This window comes from Nannospalax galili, unplaced genomic scaffold, assembly GCF_000622305.1.
Source record: "Nannospalax galili isolate Female #2095 unplaced genomic scaffold, S.galili_v1.0 scaffold46, whole genome shotgun sequence".
Lineage (NCBI taxonomy): Eukaryota > Metazoa > Chordata > Mammalia > Rodentia > Spalacidae > Nannospalax > Nannospalax galili.
In genome coordinates, this window is record NW_008355790.1 from 4,084,132 (window position 1) to 4,102,431 (window position 18,300).

General features: G+C 39.4%; 1 protein-coding gene across 7 annotated transcripts in view; it reads right to left on the bottom strand.

The window, feature by feature from the left end:
* The window catches only part of Fat1 (FAT atypical cadherin 1), a 133,035-nt gene that overhangs the window by 35,134 nt on the left and 79,601 nt on the right, over positions 1–18,300 (bottom strand). For all 7 annotated transcript variants that reach the window (XR_003847118.1, XM_029556371.1, XM_017803325.2 and 4 more), the window contains 6 exons: positions 15,779–15,840; positions 12,466–12,795; positions 11,881–12,091; positions 9,299–9,438; positions 3,683–3,958; positions 3,343–3,553 (listed from right to left, as the gene is read on the bottom strand). Coding sequence is in view for 6 of the 7 variants with exons in the window: in XM_029556371.1 (XP_029412231.1) it covers positions 3,343–3,553; positions 3,683–3,958; positions 9,299–9,438; positions 11,881–12,091; positions 12,466–12,795; positions 15,779–15,840 (1,230 nt within the window). In the remaining variant the exon portion in view is untranslated. The remainder of the gene's footprint in view (positions 1–3,342; positions 3,554–3,682; positions 3,959–9,298; positions 9,439–11,880; positions 12,092–12,465; positions 12,796–15,778; positions 15,841–18,300) is intronic.

Genomic DNA, 18,300 nt, shown 5'->3' on the forward strand with positions numbered 1-18,300 from the left:
TAGCTACCCTTTGAATTTCTCCATTAACTCACTTGATCATTCAGAATTTACCTGACTACTGTGCTTAGAGAACATCATAGTGACAGTTTCCTTGACTTTCCTGTTCAGGGTGGCTCTTTTTATTTTTCACTATGCTCCCCCACCCTTTTTTTTTTCCCCTTTCTTCCTATTTATTTTGGTTTACTGTTTTTGGAGACAGGGGTTTCCTATGCAGCTCAGGCAAGTATGAAACACGTGTCCCAGGCTGGCCTCCTACAACCCTGCCTTAGCCTCATATGTGCTCCGGTGACAGGCATTTGCCACCAAACTCCACCCTTGATTTTTCTTTATAGGGTATAGGACATTCTGGTTATTTATCAGCTATGTAAAATTCACAAATATTCTTTATCATCTGGAGTAATGTGACATTTGATAAAGATGGCCCTGGGCTTGTCACTGACTCAAGAAGGTTAAACATGAATCCAGCTAGTGATTAAATACATGAATCTCACTTATGTATGCATCAAGATAAACTTCAGATGTACTGAGAAGAAAGCAGTGAGGGCTGCTGAGGGTTATAAATGTGCTCCTGACACCAGCAGCCTTTCCCAGACACTGAAATAACACAGATGACTCCTGGAAACAAGGTCAATGAGCAGAAAACTGTACTCGGTTGAGGTTTACTCATTCACTTTAGCTGAAATATTACAACTTTAAATTGTTCTCTGCATTTAAACAGGGAAATTATCTGGACAAGCAAGTCAACACTTGCTCGTAAGCCACGACCCTATCTCTCAATAGGGCAAGAGAGACAAGCAGGGGAGCCCATTTCTTCCTATGGTTAACACATGGCCAATGTTTAGTAAGGACTCGCTGACAGTGTAGCAACTTCTACCAAGTTTCAATGACAATTATATTTAAGTCTGGGGGAAGAAAACCAATTCAAACCAATAAATATATTTACCAAGTATCTTCAATCTCCAGGTCTTACAACAGCAATAAAGTAGTATTCTAAAAATCTACCTTTTAAAATGTCATAAAGACATGCCAGCACCATCCAGACCAGAGTATGGCACTAATATGTCTCTGGTGTATAATTCAATTGTTACTGGAAATATCTTTTAATTAAATTCTTTTTTCCCTAGAGACTTTAAATCAGGCTAACCCTTTTGCTCAATAAATTTCTCCTAATTAAACATGCAGTATTACGAATGGAATTTATAACTAGTCTTTTGAACTTTATTAAATGTAATCTGATACAAATTAGAAGCAGCTGATTATGAATAAACTGTTCAATTAGAGGCAGTGTGAACATTTTACAGGTCATATGATACCAACAGGTGTATGTTCTCTCTGTATCTACTGCATTTTAATGAGAGTGGTCTCCTATAAAACAATTGTTTAGCATAATTTTACATTGGCAAAGCTATGAGTTATCTTAAAAGTCCTATCTCCACATGGGAATAGTCCACTGGTACTCAGCCTATTTGGAAGGAGACAGAGTTCCATTCTTAGAATACCAAATTACTAATCCCATCAGTCATTACAAACATTCAAGGAATGTGCATGCCTTCACTTAGACACCAACAATCATATTTTAGCCACCCAGTTGTTGAAAATTATGTGAAAGCTAAGGAAAAGTTTAACATTTTCTCCTACATAAACCCAGTCGGTTTGTCGATGACAAAATTACTTTATTGAAATGCTCAGGCATGCACAGATGGAATGCACTATTCTTTTAAGTGCTAAATTTCTGAAGCAGTGGAAAAATTCTTTTTCTTGATTCAAGGCACTAACCATACCACAATGCACTTTAACACTCCAATCGCAGGCAGTACATAGAATCTTATTTGTGAATAACGAGCTCAGTTTGATATTCTAAGGGAAACAAATGAAATTTCAAATATGAAAATAAAAACAATTCAGCACATAAAGCACACGAGTGTTCTATTTGCTCAGATTTTGATTCTATGATCTACAGATGATCTACAGTCCCATGGATCTGAACGCCTAAGAAGACCATCTGTAAACGGGTAGAGCTCTGCACTTAAAGGAAAAAAGTAGGTGTCAAGTCTTTAAAACCATGACAAAGAAAGAAAAATGGAATAGGCTCTTTCTTGTACTAACAACAGCAGCGAAGAGGGGGGCAAACTAAAGTGCCTTCTTAATCCTTCATCACTTACTCCTATTCAGCAGGCTCAGGAAAGTCCTGTTACAATGTAGTTTCTAAATGTGTGATCAAGTGCTCTACAGCAGAATCCCTTCAGAACATACATGGCAACCTCTACCTACCAAACACAGGCATGAAGACTACTAACCTGGTGCCTGTCACATAGACTGGGCTGCAGTAATCCATGGGTTGAGGACATGAGTGAAGGCATGGCACCATAGGACAGAGCACCCATGACGCTGTCATACTGACTCATGATTCTCTACTGTGGGTCTTGTGTCTGATCCTTCCGGAAGCATAGCCCTGGCCCAGTTTGCCTTCCTGGCCCATGCTGCCTCTAGCCAACCCCAGCAGCCCCGTTTCTAATATTTCTCATCCTAGGACCACTCTGTGGCCTATAGCAACAGCCTGATTCTATGCACGAACTCAACTTCAAAAGGTACAAGGGGGAGAAAAGGGGGACTTGCCTTCCAGGGGTACAAGGCAAGGTACTCTTCCTAAAAACTGGCTCAAGACTTAGCCCATCATTCTGTCAAGGCATTTCTTACTCTGCCCCAGAAGAAAATACTTTCATTAAAAGCAAATGTTGAGGGAGCTGGAGAGATGGGTCAGTGGTTAAGAGCAGTGGCTGCTCTTGCAAAGGACCCAGGTTCGATTTCCAGCACCTACATGGCAGGTAACAATGGCCATAACTCCAGTTCCAGGGGATCTGATACTCTCTTCTGACCTCCTTGGACAGTACACGACACAGGTGCAATTACAGACAGGCAGGCAACACACTCTTACTAATAAAATAAAAATAATAAATAAAATGTTAAAAAAAAAAGCAAATGTTGAATTACTAGGCCAGTACTTTTCTAACTGATTTCATAGTGTAAAATGAATGCTTAAACTATATTTCAGAATACTAAATTGGGAAGATAAAGTTCTTTCCCTTCAAGATTTATCAGTCTTAATTTATGTTAATATTTTTAATATCCGGAATTCCTGACATTCAAGCATATTAGGACTCTGCTTCTTGATGGGTAAAAATTTTTTAAATCCCTTTCTCCTAGCACATGAAAGAGTAGGTAAAATTCAACCAACTTTTGCAGTAATATACAGAAATACTTTAACACCCACAACTAACTGGAGAAAACATAAGATCTACTTTTACAAATGCAAAGTCAAAACTTCAAGTGCTTCAAAAATACCTGACTCAATGGAGTAAAGCACTTCAGCGTTTTCCCCTTTGTCTTTGTCCAGGGCTGTAACCTGCACCACAACTGAGCCCACAGCTGCCGATTCGTAGACTCGCCCTTCATAGGAGGAGCTGGTGAACCAAGGGGCATGGTCATTCATGTCACTGACATTGACCAGGATTCTTGCAAAGTTGCGTTTTACAGGGACATCCTGATCCCGGACCTAGAAGAACCAACACATTATTAACTCTGCTGGACGTTTCCTTTTCATGGATTAAAAATACCACTATCCCTCCACCACAGGAACCCTTCCAGTTAACAGTTGTAAGCAGGAAGCAAGCAGGTGCCGTACCATGACTGTGAGGACATGTTGCTGAATGGCTTCATGATCTAGTTTTTCAGAAGTGTAGAGCGAGCCACTTGTGGGATCAAGACGGAATTTCTTGAGGCTCAGTGGGTCTATGCTGCTCTGTAGAGTGTAGATTAGTTTGTTTTTCTCATCCTTATCCACTGCACTGATTTGCAGAATCTCGGTTTCTGGCACTGTGTCTTCAGGAATAACAATCTCATATTTTGATGTAGAAAACTGAGGACGGTGGTCATTTGTATCTATTACTTTGATGAATACCTGAAATGAAACAAATGGCAAATGGACTCATATAATGATATTCATAATTACAATGTTTTAATACTTGACGAATCAAGAAAATTACACATTTATTGAAAAAATGCTACTTGACCCAAACTAAATACAAACAAGAGAAATAAAAGCAACAAAATTCTAGAATGAAAGAAACTTTTGAAAACTGCTCATTTTGGGTACATTATTTACTTAAAACTTCCAAACTCTGGTGATACAATACTGTTTACAGGTGACTCCTTCTGAAATGGAGGTCAACTTCTCTTCGGTGTCCAGTGAAATGTCTGGAGACTACCCACAGAGGGGAAACAGTTTGCTTTGCCAGGATTTAGACTTCCCTTTTCCTAACACTATTAGAGTTGAGAAGAACGGTAATGCTATCTAAATTTCTCATTCTAATCTCTGAAACTCCAGGTTCCTTTTGTTTAAAAAGTATTTATTTTTGGTCTTTCTGAGTCAGGGTCTCCCTATAGCCCCAGCTGGCCTATAACTCACTATGTAGATCAGGCTGGCCTCGATCTCACAGAGATCCATCTGCCTCTGCCTCCAGAGTACTGGGATTAAAGGAGTGTGTCACCATACCCATTTCCTATTAAAAAATTTTAAATACAGAAAGAACACTGAGAAATGGTTTTAGGGCTGGGGATACAGCTCAGCACTTGAGAACTTCCTATCACACACGGTCTGTGGGCTAGGTTCCCAGTACAGCCCAAACAAGAAGATATGCTTTTAAATTACAGTCTTGTGACTTTAAAACCTACAGATAAGTAGCAAATGTTTATTTCCTAAAGGCAATTTGCATAGACTGAAAAGAAAAACTTTTGCCAAATATGTCAACATAAAAAGAAAGCTTTAGAGGAAAAAAGGGCAGATGTGGAAAAACTGAGTCTTAATTAAAAACAAAATGAAGCCAGAATTATTTACCTTGATAAATGAATAGTTTCAGAATGAGGAGACATATATGAATGTGGGACAGTGAAAGCACAAATCACAATAGATGGTTTATGCTTTACAAAGAAGAATTATGAGCTTTTCTGGCTTCTATGAACATGGGGCTTGCTTTACAGACTCAAGAAAAACAAGAGACCAAAGTTCTGTCAATGCCAGGTAACTCTGCTAACAACACTGGTGCACCCACATGAATACCACTTCTTCATGAGACCATACCAGTGTTCCCAAGGAACATTACAACATCAATGGATGCATTTTAATACAAAATTGTATTTGAATGCTAAATTCATTCACCAACCCACAGAAAAAGTTTATGTGAAAGTTATATAATCATTTGAAAGTACAGATGGCTCACTTTTAAAGGTCAAAGATGACCGGGGAAGCCTAGCTGAAAAGGGAAGTTCTAAACATTAAATCATGCTATACTTATACATTTAAAACTGAAGTTGACCATACAGCAGGAGCTAGGCAGGGAAGTTTAATCCTGCTCCAAGTTCAGGCAACCACTGTCAAACAAAACAGCTGAAAGAACACAGAAAGGTTTTGACAAGGAGATTCTGTTGGAACCTTCATCCTAGAGGATACTTGATCAACAGGCACCTACGCAGAAGGTACATGAGAAACAAGCAAAGGTGACTGTCCTCATGCCATGGGCAATGTCATATCCTGATGAAGCCTAAATTCTGCCCCATACACTACGAAGCACGTTTTGAGAAGTCAGAGTTAGCTGGGATATTCAGAAAGCTCACGTAAAGGAAGTAACATTTTGCTTAAGGTTTTAGATTGGCAGGTAAATGAGTGTGAGTCGAGGATGGTCAGGCTGGACAGTCAAAGGTAAGAATGCACACAGCTTTCTTCCAGAGACTAGAAAGAATGTAGTGAAGGAGAAGGAATAACTCGGAATCAAATACACAAAGCTGCATTCCCAAGCTGAGGCTGGAGAGCTCTGCATCATGAAGGCTCCAGCCCTTTTCATCTGAGGAAATTCACCTTTACCTACATCTGGGTGTTGCATAGCAACTTACTCCAAGAAGAGACATTCCATCTTAGAGGGAAGCTCTCTTTAAGACACAGGCTTCTCTATGAGGAGAAATTTCCTTCTTGGGGATGTTCCTTAAGAGTCAGGATGTTAAAGACAGGTAAAACAATAGGATGATCTAAGGGGAGGTGTAACATTCTATCCTGCAGGGAAGCTCCTTAAGCTAGGGCAGTAAACAGCTCAACAGCTTCAGGAAGTTCTAGAGACTGACCCTATCCACTACGCTCTACCATCCTCAAGCATATATATGTCCTAAAGACTGCTGAGAATCTCTCTCAGAGAAGCTGGGCTGCCTAGAGGAGGGCTTAGATCAACTTAGTAGCCCAGCAGAGTTGTGCAGTACACTCTAGGCTTCCAACTTTCACCAGTTCATCACCAAGGATGGGCGTTTAGTGGTGCAGCTGTCTCTGAATCACTGCTGTTCCCGTAAGTAACCCCAATAAATCTCAATGGTTCACCAAGTTGAGCTTTGGTGGTATCCTTACTTTGAATTGCTGTTGGTTCCTGATCCACAGTGAGTAAAGGTTTGTTCCTATCTCCCCACAAAGTGTTTCGTAAGACTCGGTCAGCTGGACCATTTTGGTAGCAGGTAGCCCAAGGTGAGTTTCAGGGACAGAGACCAGAGACAGAAAGGTGAATTTTAGGGAAGTAAGAACAAGGTGTTGTTGAACAGTTACCACTTGTGAATGCTTCCTGGGTAACAGGCTAAGAGCTTGAAGAGGGTGCGAGCCCTCTGTGCAGTCTCTCTTAACCTTCAAAAGAACTGGGAGGATGATCAACATCATTTTCCAGAGGAGGCAATGGAAGCAGAAGAGTTTGAGCTTACCCCTGCGTGGGAGTGAGAGGTGAAGATAAGCTTCAAACCCGGCCACCTGGCCAGAGTGTACAATGATGCCCCAGAGAAAGCCAAAGAAAACAGGAAAGCAAAACTGCTTCAATGCAATAGCAACAAAGGTAACTGGACTTCTATGCGCAGACACAGATGAGACAAAGCAGAGTGACTTGACCTGGTTAGTGCTGGGAAGCACCCCAGTAAGAAGGCTGCAGGACAGGGAAGCAGGGGAGGGCTATCTGGGCAGAGCATGGCACCCACGCTGACTCCTTCCCATTCTGCTCTGTGAAGGGTGTAGCCTGTGTGATTGGGAATGTTGCCTAAACCCTCTCAGATCTGGCATCTGCAGCTACTGACCTGGATGTACAAAAGCTGCTCTGCTGGTTCTTGAGTTTCACCCACAAACCCACATCTGCCCTATGTTCCAGGCCTTATCAGCACCGCTCAGATCCTGTGTTCCTTTTTGTAGGATCTGCTGCTCAGCTCTCTCCCAGATCCCTATCTCCCTGTCCTCAGTCCGAGAGGAACCCTAAACCTAATTAGTGAGCATCCCCTTTGTCCCACACCTTCACAGGTAAGCCTGGGCTCTGTCACAACTTCTCCCTGCTGAGATTCATTAGGATAGTCAGGACCATCTGAAAATAGTTCATGTATAAGAGAAAAGGAAACTAAATATGTTTCCTGTGTTGTACAGGAATTTCACCCAAAGTCTGCCATTGTTCCACGCTAAGCTACTACACTAAGAATACAGTTTTGAGAAAGAAGTACACCGTTAAGTGTTCACTTGCATAGCAATACAGCATGTGGATTTAGTGAGAATGGTCCACACAGAGGCCGTGTCTGCTGCTTACCAAATTTCTTCCTGCCAGATTTCCAGCTAATCATGGGAATTAGATTGTGCACATTTACACTCTTTAAACCTTTCTCGCAGAATTATTTTAAAATTTATTGCAAATTTTGATGTATTTATTCTCACTTCCATTCTCTAAAAAGTTTAACTTCAGCAGCTTATTTTCAAAGAGAGAAAAACCTATTTATGTTGCTTGTCACTACAATGACAAGACAATATGGTACCAGAATTTTCATGCAACAATCTCAAAATGACCCCAAAAAGCACATACTGGGCAGGCAATACTGATTTTATATACATTAAAAATCATAAATATTTGGAGAAAAGAATAAAATATTTTCATAACTAGCCTTAAGTTATCTAATCATTTATTCATTGGAAATATATCCCGGGCCAGGCACGGTGATGTACACCTTTAATCCTGGCACTTGGGAGGCAGAGGCAGGCAGATCTCTCTGAGTTCCTAGCAAGCTTGGTCTACATGATGAGTTCCAGGACAGCCTGGGCTACACAGTGAGACTCTCTCTCAAAAGAAGAAAAAGAGACAGGCAGACAGAAAATGTATCACAGACTGTATGTAGTTTTTATTCTTCAGTGTAACTAAATGACAGAGCAGACAGCATGTCTCATTTAAGAAGAGAATAATCTAAAGATAGAAAACTAGAATTCAGAAGTGCTTTACCTTCTTTCTCAGGGATATTTAAACAACAGACAAGTCTTTAGCTTCTGTCATCCTAAGGTAAGCTCCAAGAAGGCAGAATTTGCCCTGTTACCACAGTATTCAGCTTCCAAAACCACATCTGGCATGTTATAACTATTCAACAAGAGGGGGCACGGAGGGGAGTGTCTTCCTCCTAAAACCCCACAGTGATTAGTCATCCAGGAACACACCTTTTGTATAGCTCCATCAGCCCACATTGAGAATCAAGGAGACTTAGCAAGAAAAGACATTTAACTTACATGGTTTAAACATTTAAGTTTGAAAGCCACAACTCACTTTACCATCAGGTGGCAACAAAAAACATTAAAGAAATTATAAGAACAACCTGAAGAATCATTTTTCTATAGCCCCAGCTCACTTAAAGAAAGGAAGAGAAGCTGGTGGTGCATGCCACTTGGTGGCACACTCAGGAGGCAGAGGCAGGCGGATCTCTGTGAGTTCAAGGCCAGCCTGGTGTACATAGTGAGTTCCAGGCCAGCTAAGGCTGTCTCAAAAAGACCAAAAAATAAAAATTAAAAAAAAAAAAAGGAAAGGAAAGGGAGGGAGGATTGATAGCACTAATATTGATAAGCGTAACATATAATCACTTTAGTCAGCTTTCAAGAAAATGAAGCATACGATTCATTCTTAGCAGTAAATACACTCCACATTAGCACATCTTAAATTAAACATGAGTATGAAATTTACAACATTTCAATGGCAAAAGGACAACAGCATGGTTTGGTTTTAAGTCTCCTTTCAAAATTTTTCTGACAGCTTAATCACATGCAAAGCCCAACTGGGATTTGCCGTTTGTTTTCTTTTCCTAAATAAGGACTGCTAGTGCACAGGTGTGTGAACTACATCAGTATACAACTGCCCATGCTGTCTGTGGAGCCCGACACGAGGATGTTATCTCCATCTCTCTGGCAAACACATCATTAGTGTCCACTTACCTGAGTGAGGATAGTGGTGGTTCCGTCTGTAGCCTCCACTGTGAGGTTATAGCTGGACTTCTGCTCTGCATCCAGGGGTTTGGCAACAATGATGGTCCCGGTGCCCTTGTCGACATCAAAGTGACTGTCATAGTTGCCACCTAGTTTAAATGACAACAAACAGAAGTGCTAAAGCAAGTCACAGGACAGAAATCTGTCACTTGTTTTGTGGTTTCTCAATTCTTAAAGGCCATGAAGAGAGGCCTCCAATATAACATTCAAAGTGATTCCAAGGAGCTAGTGTTTCAAAAGGCAAGGAAAGGAGCGGCCAACTCTAAAGACAAGGCTTTTAGGGAAAAACTGGGCCTTAATTGTTAAGGAAGCCAGGAATTGAGAGGAAGCATGAAAGTAGGTCTGCATGCAGAGAACCCTGCTAATATAGTCTGTCAATCCTTTTATTTTGATTTCTTAGGCATCCTTAAAAGCCCGTATGCCAGTTTACAAACAGCACTGGCCATATAAAATTTTTATTACTGAAAATTTTTGTTCTATTTTGAGAATACAACACTAATAACTATTAACAAAACAATCGCTAACTCTGAAACAAACAGTTGAAGTTAACGCCAATCAGCCCTATTACAAACTACCTGAAAATATTTTCCCCTTGTTATCATAGAGCTTAATGAAGTTATTGTCCTATTAATACTATCCAGATACCTCCTCAACTATATTCTAAATAAACTCCTTTTCAAATTCATAAAGCTTCAGACACTGACAATATAAAAAGAAATGCAGGGGACTGAAGAGATGGCCTGTCAGTTAAGAGCACTGGCTGCTTTCACAGAGAAGCTGCGTTTCATTCCTAGCACCCACAACCATCTAAAACTTTGGTTCCAGGAGCTATGAAGCCCTCTTCTGGCCACTGAGGGCACTGAATGACACGGATGCACTTACATACATGCTGGTCAACTCATACATACAAAATAAAAATAAATTAAATTTTTTTTAAAACTTAAAGAAATGGAGGGAAAATAAGGCTTAATGTCCTCATGAAATTCTACTGCTAAATCTACTCCAAAACCATAATCACAGACACACATACAGACAGACAGACACAAGCACGCACACACACACACACACACACACACACACACAGTATTCAGTCAAACCTGAAACTCCAGGTGCAGGGATGACTAAGAATCAATGTATTTGTTGTAAATGGGATGAGTGACAATGTACATTATTATGAAAAGAACAATGATAGAAAATAAGTCACTTGAAATAAAAATCAATGCTTTCGTTTTAGATCTCATAATCTGGGGTAAATTATGTGATCTCAGCAGCTACCTTCTGCTGTACAGTTCAGGTCACAAGTCATCTGAAAGATGTGAAACACTTCTCTACCAAGCGTATCTCCTGGGCAGCCCAAAGAGGCAAGCAAGCGTGGAAAGCAAGCACAGAAGAAAGGTTCAATCAGTTCCAGACACAGTGAGTATTAAACTGCAAAGTCGGATGTGCACAGTAGAAGCTGGTTAATCAGGAAATGTGATAAAGGTTAATAGAAAGTAAGCTACCTTGATTATAGTTAGCTATGAAATTAATCATGTTTCCCTTAAGATAAATAGTAATGGCATCAGAGGTCAATAACCATTTGCATACTGAAAGGTAACATGGCTAAGAGGGAAAAGTGCTAAGAAGTTTCAGCTAGAGATGACTGTTGCAACCCACACTTTGGATCTAAGTATCCTTGTAATTAAATATTGTGAAGAAATGGAATAAAAAAGATCTAAGGGCAAAGCATCTATAATCCCAGCTACTCAGAAGGCTGAGGTAGGAGGATGACAGGTTTAAAGCCAGCCAAGCAACTTAATAAAACCCTATCTCAAAATTAAAAACTAAAAGCAAGGGGCTAGGGTACAGCTTAGTAGCAGAGACTTTGTTTTGCATATGCGAGGGCCCAAGGGTTGGATCTCCAGTACAAAGTGTAGGTGGGAAATGGAAGGAGTCATCTAAAACACAAAATTCTAATGTAAAATTTTAAATAGTACACTGAATAGGGTATTATAATCAAGTGTGAACTCATTAAATAACACAAGAAAAGAATGACTTAAGCATGTGCATTTTATAAGAGACTGAAGCAATCTATAAACCCAGTTTCCTATAGAAAGTACAGTAAATAAAACTAAAAAGCTGAATTTAGCACTTATAATGTTTAAGTTTTACAAATCAGGTTTTGTAAGCTTATTTTCTATTAAATACTGACAGTTATATAAACACTGCTACTTTAAATGTTTGGACAATAGTCACTACCACTTTACATATAAATATATGTATCAAGAATTGAACTAAAACATTTAGGTTCTTGAAATCCCCTCATGTACTTCCAAAGAATTAAAACAAACTCTCGATGACTTGATGGCTTTGGAGTACCTACTTAAAGTAAGTTTAACACATAATATGAAAATTTTTATAGCTTAAGGGAATTCTCCACCTATGTCTTTTCCCAATTTTGGGATCTGAGATATGCATAAAAATCAGAAAACCGCATCAGATTTCTCAGTGTAACCCACACAAGGACAACAAAAACTATGAGCCCCGCTTACCAATGATTTCAAACCACAGAGGTGTGCCGGGAGGCTCCACTGACAGCACCCCGATCATGTGAGCCACTGGATCACTTTCCATTACAGTAAATGTGAAAAAGGATTCTTCAAATGAAATTGGCTCCAAGGATGGTTTGGGTTTGGAGATCCACTCAATATGGAGTCTGGTGGTTGATGACTTCTGAGGACGCCCATTGTCAACTGCTTTAATCTATAACACAGGAACAGAAACAGTGAAAACAGCAAATCACAATTTATACCTCCTAAAAGAAGCAAAGATTGCTTTGATTTTCATTCAGCTGAGTAGGCTTAAATATTTCATATTTATACATGAATACAGTACATGTTTAGTGTTTGGTAACAAGAACGGGTACTTCATGACTGTATTCACCGGACACAGTAAACAACAAGAGAATCCATAAAGAAAAAACGAACTTGAACTTCTCAAACATGACCAGGTAATGGCTAATTGTTGGGTCATGAATACCACAGCCATTCACTCAATAGGGATAAAGTTAGAACAGCCTCCAGACCAGGTTCATAGAGGAGTATGGAAGAAATTCAGAGACTAGGTTTTCAACTCACTGAAAGAATATCATATTCTCCAGCTGCAGAGAACTTTTTGGATGAAACCACTCCAGTTTTGGGCTCAATGAAAAATTTCCCATGCTCGTTTCCTTCCTCTATGCTGTAGGAGATTTCTGCATTGGATCCTTCATCTTTATCTGTAGCTATGACCCGGTACAAGGGCTCTCGCTTGGCGTTTCTTTCTCGTTCTAGTTTTTCTCGCTCAGGAAGCCTGATTTTGTAGAACTTCTGCAGGAACTGAGGTTTGTTATCATTTTCATCAAGGATTTTGACAATTACTCTTGCAATGGTAGATTTGGGGGGTGTTCCATTGTCTGTCACAGTAACCTGTTTTTTAAAGAAAACAGATATTTTTAAAGACATGTTAAAAGGGAACACCTTTTTCCTAACCCATTTGTATAAACATAGTTCACACAGCACCATGCTCCATGTTCCCTCCTCTCGTTCTGAAACTGGCTTAGGAAGTAGTTAAGTGACCTCTCCTGGCTTTACAGACAGGATGCAGGAACCTGGGCAGGGCCTAAGCAACAGCTGTCACTCTTTACTCTTTGTTGAACAATCTCTCTCTTCCTTGCACCACTGTTAATGGTACAATACAGTTTATCAAAATGTTAAACCAAGCTAGGTGTGGTAGGGCACGAACTTAACCCCCGGCACTCAGAGGCAGAGGCAGGCAGATCTACATAGATCAAGGCCAGTCTGGTTTACATAGCTGGGGCTAGAGGGAGACCCTGTCGCAAAAAGACAATAAATAAATAAATAAATAAATAAATAAATAAATAAATAAATAAATAAATAAATAACAAAGCTAAATATTTTTAGGTCATGGATGAGATGATACCTGTGTTATCTTTTTTAAATTCCTCTTAAAAATTCATTTTGTATATTTAAACAAATTTCCATATGTTATGTTGAAAGACTACCATTTTTCCATTTTTAAGTTTCTTTACTAGCGCACACTAAAGCATTATTCTAAAGTATATACTACTTACTACAAATTTGAATACTATGCTAAGCATTATGGATTTAAACACTAGTGATCATTGTGTCTGATGATTTTATGGTACCACTTTAGATGCTTACGAAGGTAAACAAATATTTAACACCATTATTTTAAATAAGATTTTCAGCAAAAGCAATGTAAAATAACCTGCATTTTAACTAAGTTATCTATGTGCTCAGGTTGGGGTTAAAGCTGATGTCAGAGGATTATATTAGTGAATATAAACCAAGTGAACATCACCCTCGAAAGTTCACATATACCGCGGTGTGCACATTAAAAATAATGACCTTAGTCCTGACTTTACTCACCCATACCCCCACCCCCTTCTAAACTATGAAAAGATTAAAAACCTCCAAAGAGACTGAAGTTTTCCATGAAATTATTTTGTTTTTGAAACTCGGTAGTTGCAAATCCTACTTATAAAAGTATGACTATATCCTTTGGGGATGACTTACTAAGAGAATTTAAGAAAATAGTAGTTGCTTTAACTCATTAAAGTGTAAGGTTTATCTTTCTAAGCTTTTCAGAATAAAAATTAAAATTATTCTTTGGAATACTCCCGTCTTGTCACTTCTCAGACAACCTTTACAGAGAGAGGAGACACAACCAAACCCTTCGCACTGTAGGCAACAGCACCAAATTGTTCCTAAGTTTGAAGTTAATAACAGCTCTTCCAAGTTTTTGAAATAAAGCACTCTCCTCTCTGAACTAGCCAAATCAACACCAGCTCAGGTCCACAGAAGAACTATAGAAAGGCACAGGGACAGACACACTCAGACACACAGACGCACAGACAGACACACACAACATACACTGAAATTACTACAGCACCTCTTCCCATCGGTGTCTTAACACCATCTTCAGAGCCCTCCCTATCCCATACCTGCTCCCCCCTCCCTCTGACAGCCACTGAAAATCAGGGTTCTGAAGTGAAGACGTGGCTGATGTGAAACCTGTTGTTATGACCAGAGTGAGGGGACAGAACCCAGATGCCAGTACAGAAACCAGCTATTCTTGTTATCTTCCAAGTTTATTCTCTCCAGCACTCGCATTCTCCTGGTATCAATTTCTGTAGTAATGAAAATTTAAAACCATGCTCTGCAATAAAGAAAGTCAATTTCAGGTAGCTAACACAATCTATGAACTAAAAACCTTAGATGCAGCACAGTTGGACAAGATTACTAATAGGAAAACACTGGCTCTGAAAGCACCTTTTCTACAAGGAAAGGTGCTTTTGTTTGGACTTTTTGAAACAGGATCTCCCTGTAGCCCCAGCTGGCGTGAAACTATGTAGACCAGGCTGGCCTTGAACTCAGAGATCTGCCTGCCTCTGCCTCCCAAGTGTTGGGACTACAGGTGTGTGCCACCACACCCAGGTAAGAGACATTTTTTACTGAAATATTTAAGTGACAAGTGAGGACATCTTGACTAAAGAAGTTAAGTAAACTGCATTATGAACAATAATAATATTTGAAAAAGAGAATTAGAAAATTACCACTTAGAACTCCCTCTGTAAATCATACTGTTAAAGAAGGCAACTCACTAGTGACAAAAGCACCTGACTCTAAGGTCTGGCTCTGCTAATGAACACACTAGCCTTCAGCACGTGGTGAGAAATGTCCACGGAGGCACAGGCTAGCTCTGCTGCGTCCCCTCCCCAAAGGCCGCCTTGTTCTTGGCTGCTCCTAGCACGCAAAGGCAGCTAGCATTCTGCCCTGTGTACTTTACCTGTCTCCCTTACATCCCCCGACCCCCATTCTGCAAACAACTGACTGCTGGCCAGAAATGGACAATGAATGAGAAGACGTCATTACAAGAGGACATGTTTGGTTTCTATCTACTTTTACTTTTGAAAATTTTAGAGAGCTTATTTCAGTTACCAAACATTTCAAGTTTAAAACTGCACAACTAATACAATGATTTCAGAGTGAAAAGGATCTGTAAATGAGCAAACTACAGTTGAAAGGGTTGAATTTAATCTATAAATACAATTTAAACACATCCCAAAAGCACAATACTGAAGAAAAAGCAACTTACAGAAGTATATCACTTCTGTATATAATGATGTAATTTAAAAGGAGTGTTCCAAATGTATTTACTATGTGTATGCACATACTGCATATATGAAATGGACGTTACCACAGAGATTGTAGATTCAGAGGATGGACTGAGGTCGGGAAGGGCAGGAGACATATTCAAAACTAAGGATTTGCAGCTATGAATGCTGGGTAATGGAAGCAAGAGTATTCCTAAGATACATATGACTGAAAATGTTTTAAAAGTAATTACAAACGAAGGAATACTTACTTCTAATATGTGTTCTCCTTGCTGCTCTCGGTCTAGTTTCCTCGATGTAGTTGTGATGAGACCTGAAAAATGATGGGTGTTTATTGATCCTAGCAAAACATGACCAAGACTCATTGTTTCATTTATAAACCACAAACATTCCTTGCACTTTCTTGTTTTAATGATTCCTGGAAGCACTGGGTAAATGACAGAGCTATTAAAAAAAAAATGGGGGGGGATCTTAAATGTTACATTTTCTACTTGGTAGTTATAATGGACATTATGTTAAAACAAATCTTTAAAAAGTAAAATGAGGTTATCCAGAATTTTATCTTCACCTCTATCTCCTTTAACAGCTCCAGAGGTAACAGAATTGAAGGAATTAACGTCTATAATCATATTAAAAAGGAATCATTAAAAAACATGTCACCATAACTCATTAACTTCCAATCATCTACCATCAAAGGTGAAGAACTGTTGTTAAAAAGTAATGCAATTTCCCAGGTAATGTTGCTCAAACAATAGTCACTTAATTTCCAACAAAAAGAGAAAAATGATTCTCAAAGAAATTCTATATTCCTTTCTTTGACTATCCTATCAAGCTAGACTATGTTATAACTTTTCTCTAGAATTTTAACAATGGTCTCTGTAACTATCAAGTTGCTTTACCCTAGAAGATTATTAAATGTATTTGTGTGCTTTGTCAAAAATATAAACAGAATTCCCCTAATCACGAAAGCATCCTCTACAGCTAGTATCAATGTAGGGCAGGTGCCTGTGGAGTGTAGTAAGGACCAGACCTGAGGATCAAGTGAAGTCTACACAGCAAGACAAGAATTGGAACTATCCTTCTTCTATCCAGCATTGCCACGCAAAGAGTTCAAATAATCTGTATTTAAGAACTGGCTTTACAGATGTAAAGACAAGAGCAAGACAGTCAATGTTCCAGCGACTGAGGAACTATGACAGGTGATAGCTTCTGGGGGAGGGACAGTTCTCTTTAAGGGTGTGGCCTCTGGTAGGTCAACCATGCTCCAGTGCATGGCCCCACACTCATACGTATATGGACTGTACAAATTGAAATCAGTTATTTAAAAACAAGGGGCTAGAGAGATGGTTCAGTGGTTAAAAGCACTGACTGCTCTTGCAGAGGACCCAGGTTCCATTCCCACCACCCACATGACAGCTAACAACTGTCTGTAATTAACCAGTTCCAGGGGGCCCAGTGCCCTCTTCTGACCACCACAGACACTGCACGACATGGGTGCACATATGCAAGCAACACTCATACACATTAAAAAAAAAAAAAGAAAAAATTAACAAAAACAACAAAAAGGGCATGGCGACCTGCCCCACATCTTTAATTCCAGCACTCAGGAGACAGAGGCAGGCAGATCTCTGAGATCACGGCCAGTCTGGTCTACAAATTGCATACCGGGTCAGCTGGGCAATTAAGGAGAAAAAAAAAAAAAGGACACAAAGTTGGGAGGGGTATAGAGTGAATGGGATGGATCTGGGAGGAGTTGGAGGAAGAGTGATGGGTGAATATGATCAAAATAAGAAATTCTCAAAGAAGTAGTAAAAATATTGCATTAAAAAAGAAATGGCTTTATTCTCGTAATTTATTTTCTCTTACAACCTTAACCACTTTCACAGAAACAATTAATTGTTGTTCAAAATGCTTCTCTAAATTTGTAAATGCAAGATTTTTGTTTTTACTTAATTCCATTTTTTTTACCTTAAATATCTACTAAGAATTATCTTCCTTGTGATTTAGTGAAACAGTGTTCTCCTTTCAAGAAGAACAACAAAAGACCCTATTGTAGCTGGACAGTGGGATTTTTCCTATACATAGAATGTGAAGGGGACTCAAGGAGGATGTTTCCAGCTGTGTAACAACATGACAGTTGCTGGATGTGGCACAGAGCTGGGTTTAACTAGCCATAAACCTTTTAATCCTTTGTTTCTCTATCAAAAGTTTACTAGTCCTTGCTGTCTTCAATGTGTGTTCAAAGCTGTTCAAAGTGACAAGAAATCACTTTGGTTAGTCCTACCTAACTGCGGTAATGTGCCCTTCAAAGAGTCACTACCCCTGCTAAGATGGTATAATGGCCTGGAATGCTCACAAGATGATCCTGTCATTCCCTGAGAGCACCACTCACATGCTAGCAAACAAACTTTCCTGTTTTATACTTGACTTATACCAAACTGCTAACAAGGGATTGACTAAAATCTGTATCACCGATTCAATATGGAACCAAGTTACCTGATGGTCTTCTTCATAGGGTTATTATTATTTACACATCTCACACATTTCCTGTTAGTTCTCCCTCTGTAACTCGTGGAACAGAGTTCCATTCAAATGCAATGAACTGTAAGGTCTTACAGATTTCAGTCTGGTTATTTCTGCTTACTCCCAATCCCGTTTCAGTTTAAACTCCTATCCTGAAGTCCACTTATTCGGCTTTCTGGAGATAGTGATGCCATAATGGGAACAGGGGAGTCCATTTATATTTTCTCTGCCATAAAATATTAACCCAAAT